Source organism: Denticeps clupeoides, chromosome 6, assembly GCF_900700375.1.
Source record: "Denticeps clupeoides chromosome 6, fDenClu1.1, whole genome shotgun sequence".
Taxonomy (NCBI): domain Eukaryota; kingdom Metazoa; phylum Chordata; class Actinopteri; order Clupeiformes; family Denticipitidae; genus Denticeps; species Denticeps clupeoides.
In genome coordinates this window covers 17,082,761-17,102,358 of record NC_041712.1, presented here as the reverse complement: position 1 = coordinate 17,102,358, position 19,598 = coordinate 17,082,761, and the positions used below count along the sequence as shown (strand labels likewise).

The 19,598-nt window shown below is 42.6% G+C and overlaps 1 protein-coding gene across 7 annotated transcripts in view; it reads right to left on the bottom strand.

Annotated features, from left to right (window-relative positions):
• The window catches only part of sh3pxd2b (SH3 and PX domains 2B), a 34,031-nt gene extending 17,193 nt beyond the window's left edge, over positions 1-16,838 (bottom strand). For all 7 annotated transcript variants that reach the window (XM_028983813.1, XM_028983814.1, XM_028983815.1 and 4 more), the window contains exons 1-3: positions 16,576-16,838; positions 15,015-15,095; positions 2,547-2,622 (exon numbers count right to left, since the gene is read on the bottom strand). In XM_028983813.1, the coding sequence (XP_028839646.1) occupies positions 2,547-2,622; positions 15,015-15,095; positions 16,576-16,647 (229 nt within the window). In that variant the 5' untranslated portion in view covers positions 16,648-16,838. The remainder of the gene's footprint in view (positions 1-2,546; positions 2,623-15,014; positions 15,096-16,575) is intronic.
• Between the last annotated feature and the right edge of the window lie 2,760 nt (positions 16,839-19,598).

Here is a 19,598-nt window from a genome sequence, read left to right as displayed (position 1 = left end):
AAACATGAAAGCGTGCTGCCTTTATTTTTTACTACTCCCCCGTCTCTCTCCTGACGTGGGGCCAGGCTTTCTGTACCAAAGGTGTTCAGCCCTCAGACCTGGCAGCTGATGAGTGTAGCTGACGAAAGTCATATTTTCGGACAGGGAGACAGGGGCTTTTTTTTAGGGGTCTGCCATTCACCTAGCCTACAGATTTAATCTACTATAAAAACCAAGCTCCCGCAGCTGAAAAGACAACACCCCTTACCATATATAAAAAGTTCTACCAAAAGGTTCCGTCAGATATGGAAAAGTTTAAAAGCATACATGCTGTGGAAGGAAAAAGGCAGATTGAGTGCAAAATATTTTAATTACCGTATTGGCCTGAATATAAAACACTTTAGCCCAAGTGGTACCATGTTAAATTCTGTCATGAATTAAAAACACAATCATAGCAGATGGCACACGATCATTTGTAGCTAGTATATTAATTAGTCCTGAAAGAAGTGTCTTATCTTATAATTTCACGTTGCAATTTTTTTAGGGTACCAGTAAAGTCTGCAGCCCCTATAAATTCTGAAGATATAGGCTAGAGTGGACACGCCCACTGACAATTTAGTTTGTCACATTTAAATTTTTAATTTTAATGTGAACACAAACTGAGACAGGCAACATAACAACTTAAACAGGGGGAAACTTCTAGCCCTGGACAGACCCATCACAACTATTTGAATTATAGAGATTTTAAAAAAGTTGCTGTGAGAGTCTTGAAGGTTCTGGTATGTTTAGAAACCATTATTTAAAAAAACGTTTTAAAAAGTTAATCTCAAATTGTGCAAAGTAAGTCTGTGCTCTGATGACATCAATGGTTATAGTGGTACTCCAATGGACATCTAGTCATCTTATCCTGCTTTTTGCGAGGTCAGCTACTGAGGAGCAGTTCGGTCGTCTGGTTAAAATTCTGCTGAAATCCGACATTCATGGTGACCACTGGCTGGAGGCCCAAATAAAGCATACAGACCACTGTGCTGAGGCTGAGCGAGAGCAAAGAAAAGGCATAGGCAAGGATGTCAAACCAATCTGACCCCCACCCCCTCCTTAAAACCACTTCCGAGTCCCGTCTGGGTACTTAAGGCTGCCTGCTTTTACCTACCAAAGCCTTTGGACGACTCTCGTAAACCATGTGGTCCAAAGCTGCGCACAAGAATCTGCTGTGCTAATCACTTCGCAGTGAGCTTTTCTCACCGAAAATCCGCATGTATTTCTGCAAGCTTCACATAGCAGGAACTCAATGTGGGACAGGAATCCTATTTTTTCCCTTCACCCCCACCATCCATCCAAGATGCTAGAGCAGTCATTCTAGAGAGAGCACAGTCCAAATAGGAACCACCTGAGAAACTTACTCAGTCCAGAGGTCTTCTTAAGCCAAAAACGCTGGCCTGAGACCCTCCAGAGCCTCTAAAGCCCCCACCCCTGTGTGTTAGTGCTGGTGAAGCCATTTACAACATCTGCATTTGGAGAAAAAAATTTACTGATGTGGCCATATGCACCAGCTGGATGGGTTCTTGATGACGTAACATTTTACAAACCAATTATAATAAAAATACATATTTTTTCATTATATATATAAATGCATATATACACAAACACACATATGCACATTATATATATATAATATATATATATATAATATATACCCTTATTTTTTTTTTATACGCATTATTTTTGCATATATTTATATTTAAATTTTTTAACATGGTAATAAAGAGTTCTTTTCTTAGAACAAGTGTACTGAGTCTACCGATAAATTTATCAATTTATGTTTAATTTATTCAGTGCCAAGGCACCAGGAAGAACAACAGAGAGTATATGAGCGAGCCATTCCAGGGCCTCCTCACACACATCCTGAGTCCATTAAGTAAACACAGCTGAGAGGCGTGACCCTGTGTGTGATCCTTCAATGAGTTCCAGACCAGCAGCCTGCTCCCACCACCCATATTCCCCCCATGGTCCCCCAGGGCCTTTCGAGGTGAACCCCTCTCGCCTCCAGCACTGGGCCAAGCTCTGCGAATGAGAGTATCTGCCGTCTGGAGCTGTCGTTAAATGAACGGCAACAGGACACACTGCAATGCGCTTTTAAAGACTCCACTCAGCACAGAAACGTAACGCTTTGGTTTAAGGAAAATGTGACCTCATTATGAAGAGGCATTAAGGATAATACTGTATTCCAGACCACCATTCTGGAAATTTCCTAAAGGGCCTTCAGACATTTGGTGATGGTACTAGTAAGCAGCTCAAGAACCACATTGATGGAAATAATGACATTGAATAATGAAAAATGATGCTGACAATGATGAAGAAATACTGGCCATGGTGTGCCACTGTAGAGCACCACACCAGTATCTCACAGGGGAACACAAACACAAGTGCATTATTACTGCTTTATCACTTTATTACCATTCATATTTTTACATAATCCAAGACTGTACATAATTAATGTCAGAGCCTACTCTAGTATAATAAGATTTTAATTAATTTTCAAGTCAAATTAATTCACGTTTCCTTACCAGGTAAAAAAGGGATGATCCGCTGCTTTGGATCCTTCTGTCCTCCTTCCACTGGGAACTTATCCAGAAGCTCCATCTAACAAGAAAATGAGAGGCTAAAGGTCAGCCTGATGGTAAAAAGTAATTACTATTAAAGCTCAGGCTGGTAGTAGCCTAGTGGGTAACACACCTATTAACCAGATCACAAAAGGCTCACGTTCAAACCCCACTTACTGTGTCCCATTGTGTGACACATAACCCTGAGTTGCAGTCACTCTTGATAAGGGTTAATGCTAAATTTGACAAACATAAATGTAATTTGATAAAACAATACCCCATGCTATGCACTACATTCTTACAAATGATGAATAGCCACTAATAAAATACAGAAAGACTTGATTTTCTTGAATTAGAATAATTAGAATAAATTGGTACATAACAATGGAAAAAGTCCCCATCTGGATTTAACAAAGCAAATATTATTCCATTGGATGATTACCGCATGAACTATGGCAACAAGTTATTTAACCCAGACCTGGCCCTAACACATTTGGTGCCCTAGGCAAGGATTTAGGTGGCAGAAAGATTGGACTCTGAAGCAATGGAAGAAGCTCATGTGGTCTGATGAGTCCAGATTTACCCTGATGGGTGCATAAAGTTATGCGCTCATCATACCTAAGTGCTGTGGGGGTGGTGCTATGATCTGGAGTTGCTGCAGTTAGTCATGTCGAGGTTCAACAATGTTTTCCCCCCAAAGAAAGAGGTCAGCTGATTGCCTAAATATACTAAAGGACCAAGTTACTCAATCAGTAAATTTATTTTTCCCTGATGGCACAGCCATTTTCCAAGATGTTAACGGCAGGATTTATCAAGCTCAAATTGTTAAAGAGTGGTTCAGGAAACATTAGACATCATTTTTACATATGGATTGGCCACCAAAGAGTTCTACATTGAGAATCTTGTGCAGGAGAAGAAATCGTGCAGGAGAAGAAATCGAGCAGCTGTACCAACTTAATGCAATAATGATGCGACATTGCAAAAGCAGAAATGGGTGGTAGTAGCCTAGTGGGTAACACACTCGCCTATGAACCGGAAGACCCAGGTTCAAATCCCACTTACTACTAGTACTGCACGATTAATCTAATCGTAATCGAGATGTCAGTCTGTGCGATTACATGAACGCAAAAAGCTGCGATTTAAATGATTAGTACATGGATTGAATTGGCAACATATCACTCATTCTCTCAAAGTTTGCGAGCTGACTGAAGTCTCACTTCAGTCGAATGTGACGTGTTTGGTCACATGACTTTTGCTTCGGTTCAATGGAGACCTCAGATTCGTGACTCACATATGGGTGGACGTACGTCAACGTCGCCGCCATATTGCGATAGGCTCTGCTGTGGCGTGAAGCATATACATGTCTATGGAGAGAAGTGCATAAAAATGCCTCACTCTTGTGCTGCTTGGGGCTGTACAAACCGCTGTACGCTCCAAACCAGATCCTGGGGGATTACATTTCATAGGTAAGGCTTGACAATTGTTTTGAATATATTTGGCCATTATAAAATCCCGTTTTATAAGTCTTAACCTTAGCTAAGCTAGGCTAAGCTAGCGAAGCTATGCATTCCTGTGTTCAAGTCAGCCTTCAAACAACGTTTTGGCTAAACGTAGGCATTAACTATTTAGACTGTTCTTAGCTGTTTAGTTAACTTTTCTCAAACTTTGAAGGTTTCCTAAAGAAATTCACCTCAGTTTACAAATCTTAACCTTAGCTAAGCTAGCAAAGCTATGCATCCCTGTGTTCAAGTCAGCCTCCAAACAACGTTTTGGTTAAACGTAAGAACTATAATATGGGATTTCATAATGGCCAAATATAATCAAAACAGTTGTTTAGCCTTACCAGGGTTTGTCGTTCGACAGTAATGTTTTTTTAAAGTAAAGAGTTTTTTGTGATTATTTAATTTTGTAGAATATTGTATTTTGAAAGCACTGGGCATTTCAAGTTGTTATAAGTAGTTTGTATGTTTCACATTAAAATTATACATTGCACTATTAGTAATTTGTATGCGACTTTTCATTGATATACAAGCAAGTGCCCTTTATCATATCGCATATCGCAATATTGATCTCAATAATTGCAATATGTCTTTTTCCCCAAATCGTGCAGCCCTACTTACTACCATTGTGCCCCTGAACAAGACACCTAACCCTAAGTTGCTGCAGGGGGACTGTCCCTGTAACTACTGAATGTAAGTCGCTCTGGATAAGGGCGAATAAAGTAAATGTAAAAATGTAAATGTAAAAGCTCATCGAAACAATGCCAAAATCAACACTAAAGGCAGTCCAGTGAAATGTTAGAGTGTGTGACTTGGTTTTGAAAGGGCAGTGTATAATAGGCCACACACAATGCATCTGTGTGGTGAAAACACACGGTCCATTAGAGACAGCTTTTTATTTTCACTACAATGCCTCAGAAATTTCTTGAAAGATCCAAAAGTGCCAGTGATAAAGTGGGTGTCGTGGGTTTCCTATGTGCGTGTGAAGAACATTTCTTTTTTTATTCTTTTATTCAATCACACCAGACAGTGCTATAGGTTCTTTCCAACATGCTCGCCAGTAAAGCAGTCTCATATGCACTTTCCTGCCAGCTGCAGGCCTGTGACACCTTAAAGCTGAAGCGCACATCTCACACACATATGCATTCACACAAGCCACTAAAGTCAGCATCTTAGAAACATCAACAGGTTGTTCAGTCAGTTGTTCACAACCCAGGTGTCAAAACCCGCCATGGCTTCAGAGTAAACGTCATCCTCAATACGGTAATTTCTCTGCCCCTGCACAAAAGCTAGTTCACTACAAACAACAATGACAAATCAAAGCCTCAGAATACACAATCTGTCATTATAATTACAAAATATGATGTATATGATGCCAGGTTGGGTAATGGATCATGCAATGTATAGTGTACATGCTCTGTTGTACATAATGGATGAGCATGGACAATCGGCTGGCCATGAGAATATCAAACTGTTTGAAACTTGTCGCCCCCGTTGTGAGGGTTGACCCAGAACACAGATCTGAAGTATAAGCCAGGTGGCACTGCATGTGTTGCATTTACACTACATTTATGGATATTTATAGTGATCATTTCTGTTATCTTTCCCACCTTGCTTAACCACTAAAGTGTAGCCATACATACTGATGCCTCATTTTGGATTTGCACAAATGGCCAAAGCAACACGTTTAGCTTTTTTTCAGCATCGCTTCTTCTTCTGCTTCCAATGTGTTCATTGTGCTTGTGTAGTGTGAGCAGTGAGGTCACATCCGCGCATAGGACCATACAGTGCGCGCACATAAATTGCAAGTTTTTTTTTTGTGTGTGGGTTAAACCGTTTAGACTGGGACAGCAAGACTCCAAAATATGTCTGAAAGGAATGCAGGGCCATAATAGGTTACAAGGTTGAGTGGACAAAAATTCATCTCTCTTTTTTTTTGGTTTGTAACAAGGCTGCTCCTTACATCCAACGTACATGCGCCCAGATACAAAAACCTCTGGCTGCAACCTGTTGAACATTAACCTGATAACACAGCATCTGCTCTGGATGCTCTCCAATGGCAGGCCGGGGTCACAAGAATGAAACTTCCCACAGATAAACCAAGAATGTTCTTCATTTCCTTGAACATTAAAACACAGTGGAATGCCAACTTTCTTTTTAAAAATTGTGTGTATATTAAAGCTCAGGCACAGACTTCGCCCCAGTGACTGGAGCTCCGCACAGCGAGATGTATGTATTTCTTTTTGGTCTCCTACAGTAGTGATTTCTCATAGCATTGCGCAGTTGAATACTTTCCCTGTTCTGGCATCCCTCAGCACTCCCTGGGTGAAGGAAAATAGTTGACGGATGATTTGTGAAAGATAAGTGAAGACAATCTATGTGTTGGCGATCTGCCAAAGCACAGAGATTGTAGTATCGTCTCTTTAGACTACATTCTATCTATCTATTGCGGTTCTATGCGCTTTCAACGTCTTTTTTTCTCAGCCAAATTGATATATGCTAGTCTGCGTAATGCTCGCCTTATAGAAACAACGTTGAACCAAAGTGATCTACGGCGCGACAGAGTCACGGGTTTACCGCAGGCGAAGAGCAACATTTCCGCCGATCTCGCCCGGACCCCCCCGCAGCAGCTGTGGTGCCACCCAGCCACATTCACTGCCTTTCAATGGGAGTACATTGCACCATGACCTGGACGACTGAGAACCTTCACAGATATTCCAGTAAGAGGTACTGCCACGGTATTGCACTTAATATTTTACCTCTAATTTCAAATTTATACCCTTTATTCACCCTTTCAAGAACCTATTCATGGTTTTGTCATGTCAATGTCATGATCCAGGCCAGGTTTTCCTGGATCCTCGGGTTGGTCGTCTGCCGAATCTCCTTGATTGTTCACCTGCAGTGTTATAAAGGTTTCTGTTTTATGTTCGTGCATGATCGCTGTTACCCGGTTCTGTACCAGTACCCTGCGTGATTAAACCATTGTGTGTTTCCCTTCAGTCGAGCTTTTGCGTCCATCCTGCGCTGCGCGCCGTTGTGACAGTCATTTTAAAATGATGGTTGAATAATTCAGTAATAGTTAAGGAATTGAATGAGTTCATAAGAGTTTCTCTTTTTATTATGTACCAAGTCTTTAAGTATTGCTTGAGCCTGGCTTGTTCTGTTTTGGCAAAATTGAACAAACTGATTCAAATATGTTCTTTGAAATGTTCTTTGGCCTAAATGCTGTCTGTTCTTTAGGACTACATGTTTTCAGTTATTTCACCTTTTTTTGTTAAGTACATTACTCAACAACAACAACAACATTTATTTCTTATATAGCCCAAAATCACATACAGTATGTCTCAAATGTATGGAGTGTATGAACATTACTGGAATTGCACTTCACAGATGAGTACCATTAGATCACTGGTTTTAAATGTCCATCTAATCCAAATCCAATTTGTGAAATCATACAGCATCCAACTCGGTCTAAATGTTTCCACTGTTCTTCTGAAAGATCAGTGCAAGTGCACAGGAAAGAGGAACCTTTTCTCTTTCAGAGTCTCCATTCCCTCAGTCCTTCACATGTGGAAAAATGACGCATATTTCAAACAGACCAAGCCCAGGCGTATGCATAGATCTTGTCTCCAGACAGGGGTCAGACTGGGAGGTCAGAGTTCTCCTGATGCTGCTTTCATGTGCCTGAGTCTGCATGAGCGACATCACCAGAGTACATGGAGTCAAAGCAGAAACTGGAATGCTGAGCATGTCCAAGGCTGAGAAAATCCAAAAAGGATCAAATGGAATCTGATCTTTTTAAAATGTGGTTCTGCCATCATGCATCCTGAGTGGTTCACCTCTCACCTCCTGCTTCCTGGAACAGCTACATCATTTCCTGTTGTGTCACTTCCGTAGGAAATAAACAGGTTCCTGCTCTTCATCCTGGTGCCAGCCACTAAGTTCCTCTGATCACACACAGGAGACTTTTCACGTAGACTTCTTAACCTCATGCCCTGTTTCTAGTGAAGCATCACCCTCGTCTCTCACTTCTCTTACCCTCTTCATTTTATGTTCTCCAAAACCGCTACATTTACCCACTCGGAACTAGGACTGAGATGATTTGGGGAATTGGCCTAGCGGGTAATGAATTGGTCTCATAAACCAAAGGGTTGCGGGTTCAAATCCAGAACCGTCATGGTGCCACTGAGGTACCCTTGAACAAGGTACCATCACTGCAACATCTGCCCCATCAGAGTGAATCTTCTCAGCGGGGAATATCTGCTCTCAGACCCAAGAAGATGTTGAAATGTTGACATCCCTTAGTATGAATAAACTCAGAGCAATTCATAGAGCACATTCAAACCTGACTGGGTTCAAATGAGTGCAAGAGGGAAAATGGATCGGTTTTACCGAGTAATCCAAGGCCTCAGTTGTATTCACAGTTACCGTTTTTAATACAAAGGGCTCATATCCACATGACAGCCCTGGTTTCAAAAAGCTCCCCTCTAATGTTGAGAGACTGGGAATAAATACCAGCAAACAACCCCCACGACCCACCCACCGTCGTCACTCTAATTACAGCCATATGCCTGAGAGAGCCCCTCCTCAACACTTGAGTGCTGCTCACAGAAAAACACACACCGAGGCAGAGAGACGTGTCTGATCTGGCTCAACGGTGCAGCTCTTGTCCCCGCTCCAAAACAACTGACTCCATCGTGTAATTACACGCCGCGTAAACGCATTCAAAGGTGTCTTTATGGTACTTTACTTTTCTCAACTCAATGTCCAAGGCTGTCCCAGAAGCCCTCAACAGATGAATATCAGTAAAAATGTATGTGAACTGCTGTGATACCTTCTTAAAAGTCCTTTTTAGTTATATATAGCATAACCTTCGTGATACGTCCTCAAATGAGGTCACAATTATATTATATTAACATTTTCCGTAGTCAAAGTGATCAGCGCTAGATAAAAACAGTCAAATATGGCACATGGTATGTCAGAAATGTTTAAGATACACAACATTTTACTTGAAATAACACTGACAAGCACTGCAACATTTTTTAGCCGATTCGCCTTCATTGCCAGTGTCATGGGCAATCACTTCAATACAAGCAAAACATGAAGCAATGCCTGAAAATGGTGCGCTTTGCATTATATCATTATGGAATAGGGTGGTAGTAGCTTAGTGGGTAACACACTCGCCTATAAACCAGAAGACCCAGGTTCAAATCCCACTTACTACCATTGTGTCCCTGAGAAAGACACTTAACCCTAAGTTGCTCCCGGGAAACTGTACCTGTAACTACTGATTGTAAGTCGCTCTGGATAAGGGCGTCTGATAAATGCGGTAAATGTAAATGAATATTGTAAATCTTTATGATCTTATGATCTTTATGAAAAAGTTTGACATCAAGTCTCTCCTCGCTTGCAAATCCAGCAGCGAGGCCAGTCTAGAGAAATAACTGGCATTCCAGGGTGGCTGATCACATGATCGCCTCGGCGGCAAGGCACCGACGGGAATTGCCTACGAGCCTGCGGAGGGTATAATTAATCGGTCGGTCAGACAGTAGACTAATTCAGAGGGGGCCTTGGCCGTCTCGCCCATATCCTCTCGCCGGCGCTGCGCTCACAAAGGGCCTCTTGCACGGAGCGCGAAGACTCCCCCTTCAGCGAGAAGCCGAAGCGCGATTCTGGGTTGAGAGCCGCCCGCTATGACTGCACACCTAAGCGAGACACAACAACAGCACCACACGGGACTTAATGATCTCTGGCAGACAGCGGGAACATTTTGTTTTTCCTCATGCGGACATGTTTGAGATTTGCGTCGCCTGTTGCAGTTTCTGCCCGCCGCGCTATGTGCTGGGTCAGCATGTGTTTCCCCTACCAAGGCTTTTAAAAAGGGGGGAAAAGAAAAGAAAAGCAGAGGGAAAAAACAGAAACGGCACAAAAAAAAATCTCCCGTTTCAAGGTTGACATAGCGAAAGTTGGAAAGAGCCTAGAAACCCGTTCCAAAAGCCATAAACAATGTCAGAAGACAACCAAGAGTTCATGGAGGACGATAAGACAGGAGAAGAATGGGTCAAGAAAAAGAGGGAAAAACCACAGACGACACACCCTGAGGGAGGAGTGAGGGCATGTCCACATTCTTCAATGGACAGAGGAACAGGGAGGACACCATCATGAACGAAGCTGAAGTCGAACAGATGAGATCTCCACAGAACGCCAAAATTACTGCAAACCTGGACAAAACCATGTGACCTGATATAACCTGGACCCACTACCTGAACCTTCCCCATCACCCCGCTTAATACACTGGCAAAATAAAGCAGACCTATGGAGGCATGGATCCCACAAACTCTCCTTTCTTTCCAGAACATCCCACAAGAAAAGACTGAGATCTAGAGAATTTGAATGTCAAGTAAATCACTTTGTTTCCACCTTTGGGGACCATTCCGGAACATGTTTTTCTCTTCTGTAGGGTGCTAGTAGCCTAGTGGGTAGCACACTTGCCTATGAACCAGAAGTCCCAGGTTCAAATCCTGCTTACTACCATTGTGTCCCTGAGCAAGACACTTAACCCTAAAATTGCTCCAGGGGGACTGTCCCCTGTAACTACTGATTGTAAGTCGCTCTGGATAAGGGCGTCTGGTAAATGCTGTAAATGTAAATGTAAATGAAATTAACACAAAAAGATCGTGAGCGAGAGACAGCTGCAGGGATGGCGCGGTGGGAGAAGGGGACCGGGCGAAAGGCAAATGCAGCTGAATGGGCAGGGCATGGGCAGGCAATGGTCTGTCTGTCCAAGAGGCATGCAGCAGAGTAAACAAAGTTCAGACAGTAAAGAAAAATTTGCTACACTCGCTATCATAAACCAGCAAGTGGCACTCAGCAAAAACACGGAAAAATTGCTGTGGTTTTTGTCTTGTCTTGTAATCTAGAAGAATACAAGTGTGGGCCAACCGTGTCGTAATTTTTCTTTATTTTAAAAAAATGCTCACAGATACACCAGTTTTCTAAACTCCTGGTAAGGTGATAATGTGGTGTTGCATTTCTTTGATCTTACTCAGAGACTGGACTAACTGTTTGAGTGTGTTTCAAAAGGAAAGAACAAACATGTGACGTGCTTGAGCTGAGCTCCAGTACTGCTCGACTTGTCCCTCCATCTCTGAAGGTTAAAGGAAGACACTCATCTAGACTCTTCACTGTCTTGGCCCCTCGGTGGTGGAATGAACTTCCCCTTGAGGTCAGAACAGCTCAGACACTGAGCACTTTCAAACAACAGCTCAACACCTTCTTCTTTAGAGAATATTTAGATGAACTTGTCACCTTCTTATTGTCTGACGTATGTATAGAAACTACAACAGAGTGAATAAAAAGATTGTATTCATAGTTGGGGTCCTAGTGAACCGGAACTGATCACTTCATCGATGGTAACTTGAAAGAACGTTGTAAGTCGCTCTGGATAAGGGCGTCTGCCAAATGCCTTAAATGTAAATGTAAATTATGTCCCTGTGTGATAGACAGTCATGGCTATGGGGCACTGGTGGCCTAGTGCGAGGGAGTGGTGGCCTAGCGGGGCACTTGTGGCCTAGTGCGGGGGAGTGGTGGCCTGGTGGGAGCAGTGGTGGCCTAGCGCTGGGCAGTGGCGGCCTAGCGGAAGTGGACCTGTACTCAGAAGGTTGCCTGTTCGAATCCCGATCTGTCAAGGTGCTACTTAGCAAAGCACTGTCACTATGACAATCACTTTCACTTTCAATCACATGTGTCCCATGTTGTCACCATTTTACTGGATGGTTCTTAGGCCCCTTTTGTTAGCCGCTCACCACCAGTTTCCAGACCTAGACCTACCATGAGACATGACATTTTGGAGATGATGGGACACAATAATCTGACTGAGCATTTGTATGTTTCAGCTGATTGTATTATTCAGTGTTCACTAGATTAGATTTTGATCAGATCTTTAGATATCGTAGCTCAAAAATAACTAACTAAATAACTAAAGGGCCTACTTAAGGGGTGTTTATTGTGTCCTGGTGGGGGGCAGTGGTGGCCTAGTGGGGGGCCGTGGTGCCATAGTGAGGGGCAGTGGTGGCCTAGTGGGGGCAATGGTGGCCTATTGGGGGGCATTGATGGTCTAGTTGGGGGCAGTTGTGGCATTGTGAGGGGCAGCTGTGGCCTATTAGTGGGTAGTAGAGGTCTAGTGGGGGCAGAGGTGGCCTAGAAGGGGGCAGTGGTGACCTAGAAGGGGGTAGTGGTGGCCTAGCGGGGGGCAGTGGTGGCTAGTATGAAGGGCAGCGGTGGCCAGGCGGGGGGGCAGCAGTGGCCTAGCGGGGGGCAGTGGTGGCCTAGTGGGTAAGGAAGCAGACCTATAACTGAGAGGTTGCGTGTTGTGAAAAATAAAGACATTTCCATTTGACTGGTCCAATCAATCCCTATAGAGCTTCTGAAACATCTTGACTCTCACTAAGTAAAAAAATAAACAAATACAATCCTCCATTAAGATAAATAAGCCCGGAGAAAGCTTTTATTTGATATATCTGGCCAGGAGCACTTGTTTGATGTTTCATATTCATATGGCCAATATTGTTTTTAGGCACAAACCACTAGAAGCCAGACTTCATCCGTCAACACTCACGTCAACATCTAAAACAAAATGTGATTTCTTTATTTTGCAAGAAACACATTTCCCTGGATCAGCTCTACAAAAGCAGCAGCATATGTCGCAGCGAGCGTAATTCCTTCCAGATCTAAAAACATATTCACAGAATTACCATCCGTTGAGCAACAGCAGACAAAGATCTGGCAGAACCATCAGTTGATCGTTCCATCAGTTAATTCTGCCTTCTCTTTATCAAGACAAACCAGAGCACTACAAAATAACGTTCTGGAATGCTTAGTCTGCAAGATCATGGTCATGTAATAACATTCAAGAGAAAACATATGGTTGTAAATGCAGCAGCTTTATGTTTTCAGGATAAAATTCCCTGATGACACAGCAAACACATATGCCAACGAGGTCATGTCACTTTTCCCAAGGGGATTTCCAATCATTGCTCCAAACAAGGGTCTGTAAGTCTTGTGTGTTCTCCCTTTTTCATGAGCTGGAACCACCTGGGGGTATCTGGACGGGTTCAGTGGAGCTGATCTAAACAGATCGTTATGGATGAACGCTGTAATGGCGGATACAGTCAGTTACATGGCTCACATCAAAGAGCCAATAACCTGCTGTTGCGCTGCATTTGCCATGGATCTCCTTCCTCACATGAGCTTGACGTCCACAGTGATCGCGGTGCGAGAAAATCACACGAGTGAAGTTCACCCATGCCCAAATTTACACTGCAAAGAGACTCTGATTCATGCAGTATAGTTGTTTAAGTGGAGATAATAACCATTTCCCCCCATATTGATTACTTTTTAAAGTGTATATTATAACTTGAATGTCCTCTACCTATGGACAGTCAAACCGCTTGCATTTCGCTATGCAGCGTGAACTGAACACGTTATAAACAACTGCACATGGTGGAGGTAATGCTGCGACCCCTGTTTCGTTGCCAGGGGTCCCTGCGTGTGTGACGGCGAGGAGAGGCTGTTATGTCCTCTACCTCCGGGCATTCAGGACGACAGATTGCTCTGCGGCTTTGGAAAAACAAAGTCCCTGTTCCATTCTTTTGCCTATAGCAACAGGCTAATTAAAAGGCAGAAGCGTCCCAGCTTGATGCCAGAGTTGAAGAACAAAAGAGGGTTCTGCGCAGAGCAGAGATTAAAAGCTGGAGTCGGCCCGATCTGGAAAAAAAGGTACGGGCCCTGTTCAGTTTAGCTCACTGGAATCTGATTGGTTCTGCCGAGAGGTTCAGACGTAAATTGTTCTTTTTGTCCCTCAAATTTATTTGCTTGGCTAGTACACATGAAGCCACATTCTACCAAAGAAATTCCTCTACATCTGCTATGTGCGTGTCTGGGTATGTCTGGGGGGCTGCAGGGGTGTTGGTGAGAAAAACAACACTGACACCCAGGTTTTAGTGGGGCTACTACCACTATTCTTCATGTTTTTACCATCTTTAGCTCGCCAGGCCGAACGGAAAAATGACTGCTTGCGGGGACAGCCAGCGCCCAGAGGCCTGAGGAACCGACGGGAAGGCAGCGGCGGCAGCCAAGATGGCCCAGCCGGAAAATGCATGCCTTCCTTTTGGCCTATTCAAGTGCCTAGTCTCGTGATAGACTTCTCAACTTAAGGGCAATTCAGACTTTATTTACTGACTTCAGGCCAAGCCGCAAGATTGTGATCTGGATTATACCGAGCCAAAAGATTTTATCTACCGCCCCTGGCACTGGGAACCCCAATGACACCACACACAGGCTGTCAACAAGAAACAGCAACAGCAGAGAGCTCAACAATTACCCTGCAATTACGTAAAAGCATAATGAACCATGAATAAGAAACTAGAATCTACACGGCAGAGTATTTACAGACCTGTGAATACAGAGCATTAAGTACATATGAGGATGGCTCAGAAGAGATTTGACACCCTAAAGTTCTGAGATTTAAAGTTCGATTAAACTAAACTAAAAGTACTGAGTAATTACACCTACAAGGAAGTGAGTGTTGTGTCTTCATGAAGTTAATACCCCACGGTCTAACCCTTTCCCTGTATTGTGCTCGCTTCCAGCATGCCAAAAGTGTGAAAATGGGAATCAAGAATGCAATAATGATTACATTGAAGTGATTAAAGTTAAGTAGGACGTTGTTCTGGTAAACATATACATTTGTGATGAAATGAAGAGCCAACATGGCTTCCAAGTTCCATTTTCCATTGCTGTGTTCCATTTCTCCCTTAGCTCTTTTTAACAGGTCCGCTCACATACGTTGCCAGAAGCACATGAACATAAAACAACGTGATGGCGCGTATGCACCACAGCCATGCCCAGGTAAAACATCCAAAACTCAACATACCTGAAGGTCAAAGAACTTGCTGTAACGTCTGAAGATAATCTCAGTGGTGCCATCAGTCCAGGAGACTTTGATAATGTAAACCTGTGACCAAAAAAATAACGATTATGGGATTATTAAGTGATAAAAAAGATTACATAACCTTTGTCAGGAAACACATCTGGTCTGCATCTTTTTAGGCACTTTCATAGCTTTTTAATCGCCGTTACATTGCGGCTAACAAATGAGTTTATCGCAAGTGACAGATTTTATACACATATATTTCATACATATGTATGTGTTTGTATTTGCTTAATTACACAGAGCTGCACAACATGATGCAAACTGTTATTGGGGTTTTGCAACAGGTCAGCACCACACTGTCGTGACACTCACGCATAAAGGAAGGAGACCGGGACATCTTAAGACCAACTAAAAACAAACAACATGCAAAGAGGAACTCTGCGTCGTCGTGACACAAAGTAATTGGTCAAGTCATACCATCCTTAAAACCACATTTCCCCTGCACTGCTCCAAATGATTCAAATCATGACGTCAATGCGCTTCCAAGAAGATCTACAGTCCCCGAGTCACGATCCTCTTCTCTACCTCAGTAAAACAGTCCTGATCACTTACCAATAAAACGATTTCAAACAGTTATTTCACCAGTTTTATCTAAAGTGTCGCTTAAAAAAAATCGAAAATAAAAAAAGGCCATTCTTCAATGACATGTAGGTGAAACCGAAATGTGCTTTCAAGAGAAGTACACTTTGCCTGTCCACGGGTTCCTCTGCTTCCCTCCAAATCCATCTCCAATAAGTAGTAATAACAAGTCATATATAGTAATAAGCAGTAATGCCAACAGAAAGAAGACAGAACTGAGATGGGTAAAGAGGTGAACATTAAAAATATATTATAAAAATCCATACTGCTGAAGACTAAAAAAAAACAAACAAAAAAAAACAACAACTCATATCAGGAATCAGATCATGTTACTTTACAAAATGATTATTGTAGAAATGATCACTGCAAATGATTTTACTGTGCTTCTGGAACCCTGAAATTCAGCAGGGGAGGGGGAGAAGACAATAGACTCGAGGCTTCAGGGAGCGCCCGGCTCCGGTGTCGGCAGATGTTGAGGCCCGAAGCACAAAAACCTCTGCAATAGTCAATGCCCTGTTCCACCATTAAAATGATTTCCACTTCTTTTCATAATTTAACCTGCTTATGACGTTAGTCAGTAAAAAATACACACGCACATTTATATATATATATGTGTGTGTGTGTGTGTGTGTGTCAGAGAGAGAGAGAGAGAGAGAGAGAGAGAGAGAGAGAGCATAGAGATGCCCACAGTGATACAACATCTAATGACTTCTGATGACCTGTAACATGACACCCTCTCACACCGCAACATTTTCTTCCTCTCTTTGTTCGGCCGCGGAGAACAGCCACCCGAGTCAGAAGTCCGGCAAACACGCGGTGCACTGCAGTTATCCAACAAAGTCACACGAACAAACACGAAGACAGACAAATTGTGTGTGTGTGTAGGGGGGGGGGGTTTAAAAGTGAAAGTTAATGAACTTACATAGTGCTTGCTGGGAATCCTCCTCTTCTGGACATCTTGAACTGTTACTTCGTGCACGGTCCGCCTCGGCATGATGCAGTCTGCTCCCGATTCGCGCTAAAACCGCGGCTCCGGCTTAACACCAGTGGTCCGGTTCGTGTTGGGCGGCTGGGCTCCACGTAGCGTTTCCTGTAACGCATTCGTCTGCTCCTGGACGCCGCTTCTCCGTCCTGTTTCTCGGCCCTCCTGGCCTGGACCAAAACTCCCAGCCTATCCTAGCTCACCGACACGCTGTTGATGAGTGGGGGCTTCCCGGTTGCCAGATCTCGCCAGAAAAATGTGCCGAGCCGCCCAATGTGTCGTGCGGTGCGATGGTTTAAACGACTACGTTTTAAGCAAAATCGGCATTTAACGTGACAGAAAAGGAGAACATCGGTCCGACTTTAATACTGTGGCTTTAATTATTCCATGGTGCAAGTGATTCTTTTACTATGACAATGTTTGAGTCCAACTTCAGAAGCTTGCAAAAGAACTGTTCTTTAAATGATCTCTAACTGAACAACAAATGGTTCAAATATCATCTATAGTGCTATTCTAAAAGGCTTAACACCCACACACACGAAAAAAAGAAAGCCGCATGAAAGAAATGCTTGAAATGAGCATACTTGGCAACACTGATGGGGTTGCCGAGTCCAGGCCCTGGTAGCCCTTAAAGCAAAAACACAGAGTTGATTCCGTGAATTAATTTGTGCGTGTGAGTGTATGTACTTTTTTAATGCATGAAGAAATATTGTGTGCCATTCAAGTTATTGCTTATGTGGCGTTAATTACTATGCGTAATATGCCTGATGTATAGTTTTCACTGTACTGCTCACATTTCTTTTCTGTGGAAATGTATATATGTAATGTAATTATAGATGCTGATGCCCATGGTGCAAAAAAAAAAAAAAAAAAAAAGAAATTCTAAACAGTAGTTGTGGATTACAACCATACACATGCATATTCTTGAAATATTTTTTATCATTCTATTCAATTTTCAACTCTATTTCAAGAATGTATGCCTCTAACTGAGGTCTTTTATTAGATATTAACGGTAACGTTATGCACAAGTAGCGCTCTATGGGATTTAATTACATGGTTTAATTACACGGTTTATTAGTGTGGTCAGTAATTATGGCCAACAAAACAATATGTCAGTATAATGAAAGATATAAAATTGTTTATTGTGATACACAGCACATCTTGACGGTTTAGGATTATAACCCCCAACCTTCCTGTCCCCTTCCTTACCCTCCAGGCCACTAGTTCCTGCATAGTAACACATAGTACCAAGTGATAAATGCACAGCCTGGTATTTAAGACCCTTTTTGGTAAGTGGATGTTTTAAGAACAGCAAACGACCCAATCGTAAAACTGGGTTGTGCTGCCGGCTGGTGGTGTTTTTGTAGTACTGAAGCATAAAATCTAACTGTCCTCCAGCGCCCTCACATGAACATGCCAGAGTTTTTAGTATCTGGATTGTATAGAGAGAGAGAGAGAGAGAGAGAGAGAGAGAGATTTATATCAAAATATAACAGCATTATGGCATTAAGCTATGGGCACTTATAGCATGCAACCTCTCAAATAAAATTAGCATTTGTTAAGCATGAAAACCTAATGTAATTACAGTCTCCCTGGAGTCTAAGCAGTTAAAGTTAAAAAGTTAAAAGCAACATGAAACACAGAAGTGAAGATATCTTGGATGTGTGAAATAATGTGTGTTATATTTTTTACAGCATATATCAACTTACAATCAGTAGTTACAGGGACAGTCCCTGGAGCAACTTAGGGTTAAGTGTCTTGCTTAGAGACACAATGGTATTAAGTGGGGTTTGAACCTGTGACTTTGCAATGCACTAGGCTACTACCACCCACTTCTCTTTTTTATTTTCAATTAAAATGTACTTTCTTTGATTTTGCTTATGTGCATAGAAAATAGAAATACACACACATATAATGTATCCTTATATTTCTATTTTTTATGATGCCTATGTGCAATGACAACAAAGATATACTCTATCCTATTGGATTCTATAAAAAGTAGCATTCAATTTTCAATTGCTGCACACTTAATTATTCATCACCAGTGCTTCACTTGTTTGACCATCAGTAATAAACATTATGTTTCAAAACTTATTATGAAGCAAAATTGTTCATTCTTGCCAGGCATTTCATTCTCAAATGTGTTGGAATGATCACACATCTGCATCTCCAGGTCAGAATTGGTGCCTGAGAAATACAGCAGGTAGCGCAGTGTCTTCATCTAATGGACGGATGAAGATCTTTTCTGCAGTGCACTGCAGGATGAATCCACAGAGAAGCAACCAGGAATTTGGGGTTAGGGTTGCAAACATCTCATTTCAGTCCTAGTGGTGAATTCCCTGTCACCATGTTACAACATGTCTCAGTTATTAGCAGCTGTTATTAGAAAGACTGCTTGAATTGGTCTTTTGTTGTCTTTGTTCCATCTTGGCTGCAAGTCAACTGTTCTCACTTACACTCACTCACCTTCGATAGCCTCTTAGTCCTGTTGCTCGGGGTCATGGCTGCCAGAGCCAATTTCAAAACGGTCACCCACACATCCCAGGGAGGGGTGCACACACACCATTCACTCACACACTCGCAACTAAGGACAATTCAGAGTCGCCAATTCATACAGTCTGTGTGGCTGTGGCCTGTGAGAAGAAACCGGAGAACTGAGAAGAAAACCAACATGGGGAGAGCAGGCAATCTCCGCGCACAAGATTCAAACTCACAACTTCACAACCACACCACGGCGCAGCCTAATTCTTTTTTCTTTCTTTTTTTTTTTACGGGGGTCAGAATGTTAAAAGCTGCTGGGTAAAACACACCCGGAGGACCAAGGCATAACAGGCAACTTCCCTAAAACCCCTCGACTCACATTTTATTTATCTACACATGAATTAATCAAGACTTTCCAGAAAGATAAAAGGATCGGATGGGTCGCGTGTTCCTCCCGTGTCAGACAGTCAGATGGAACTGGT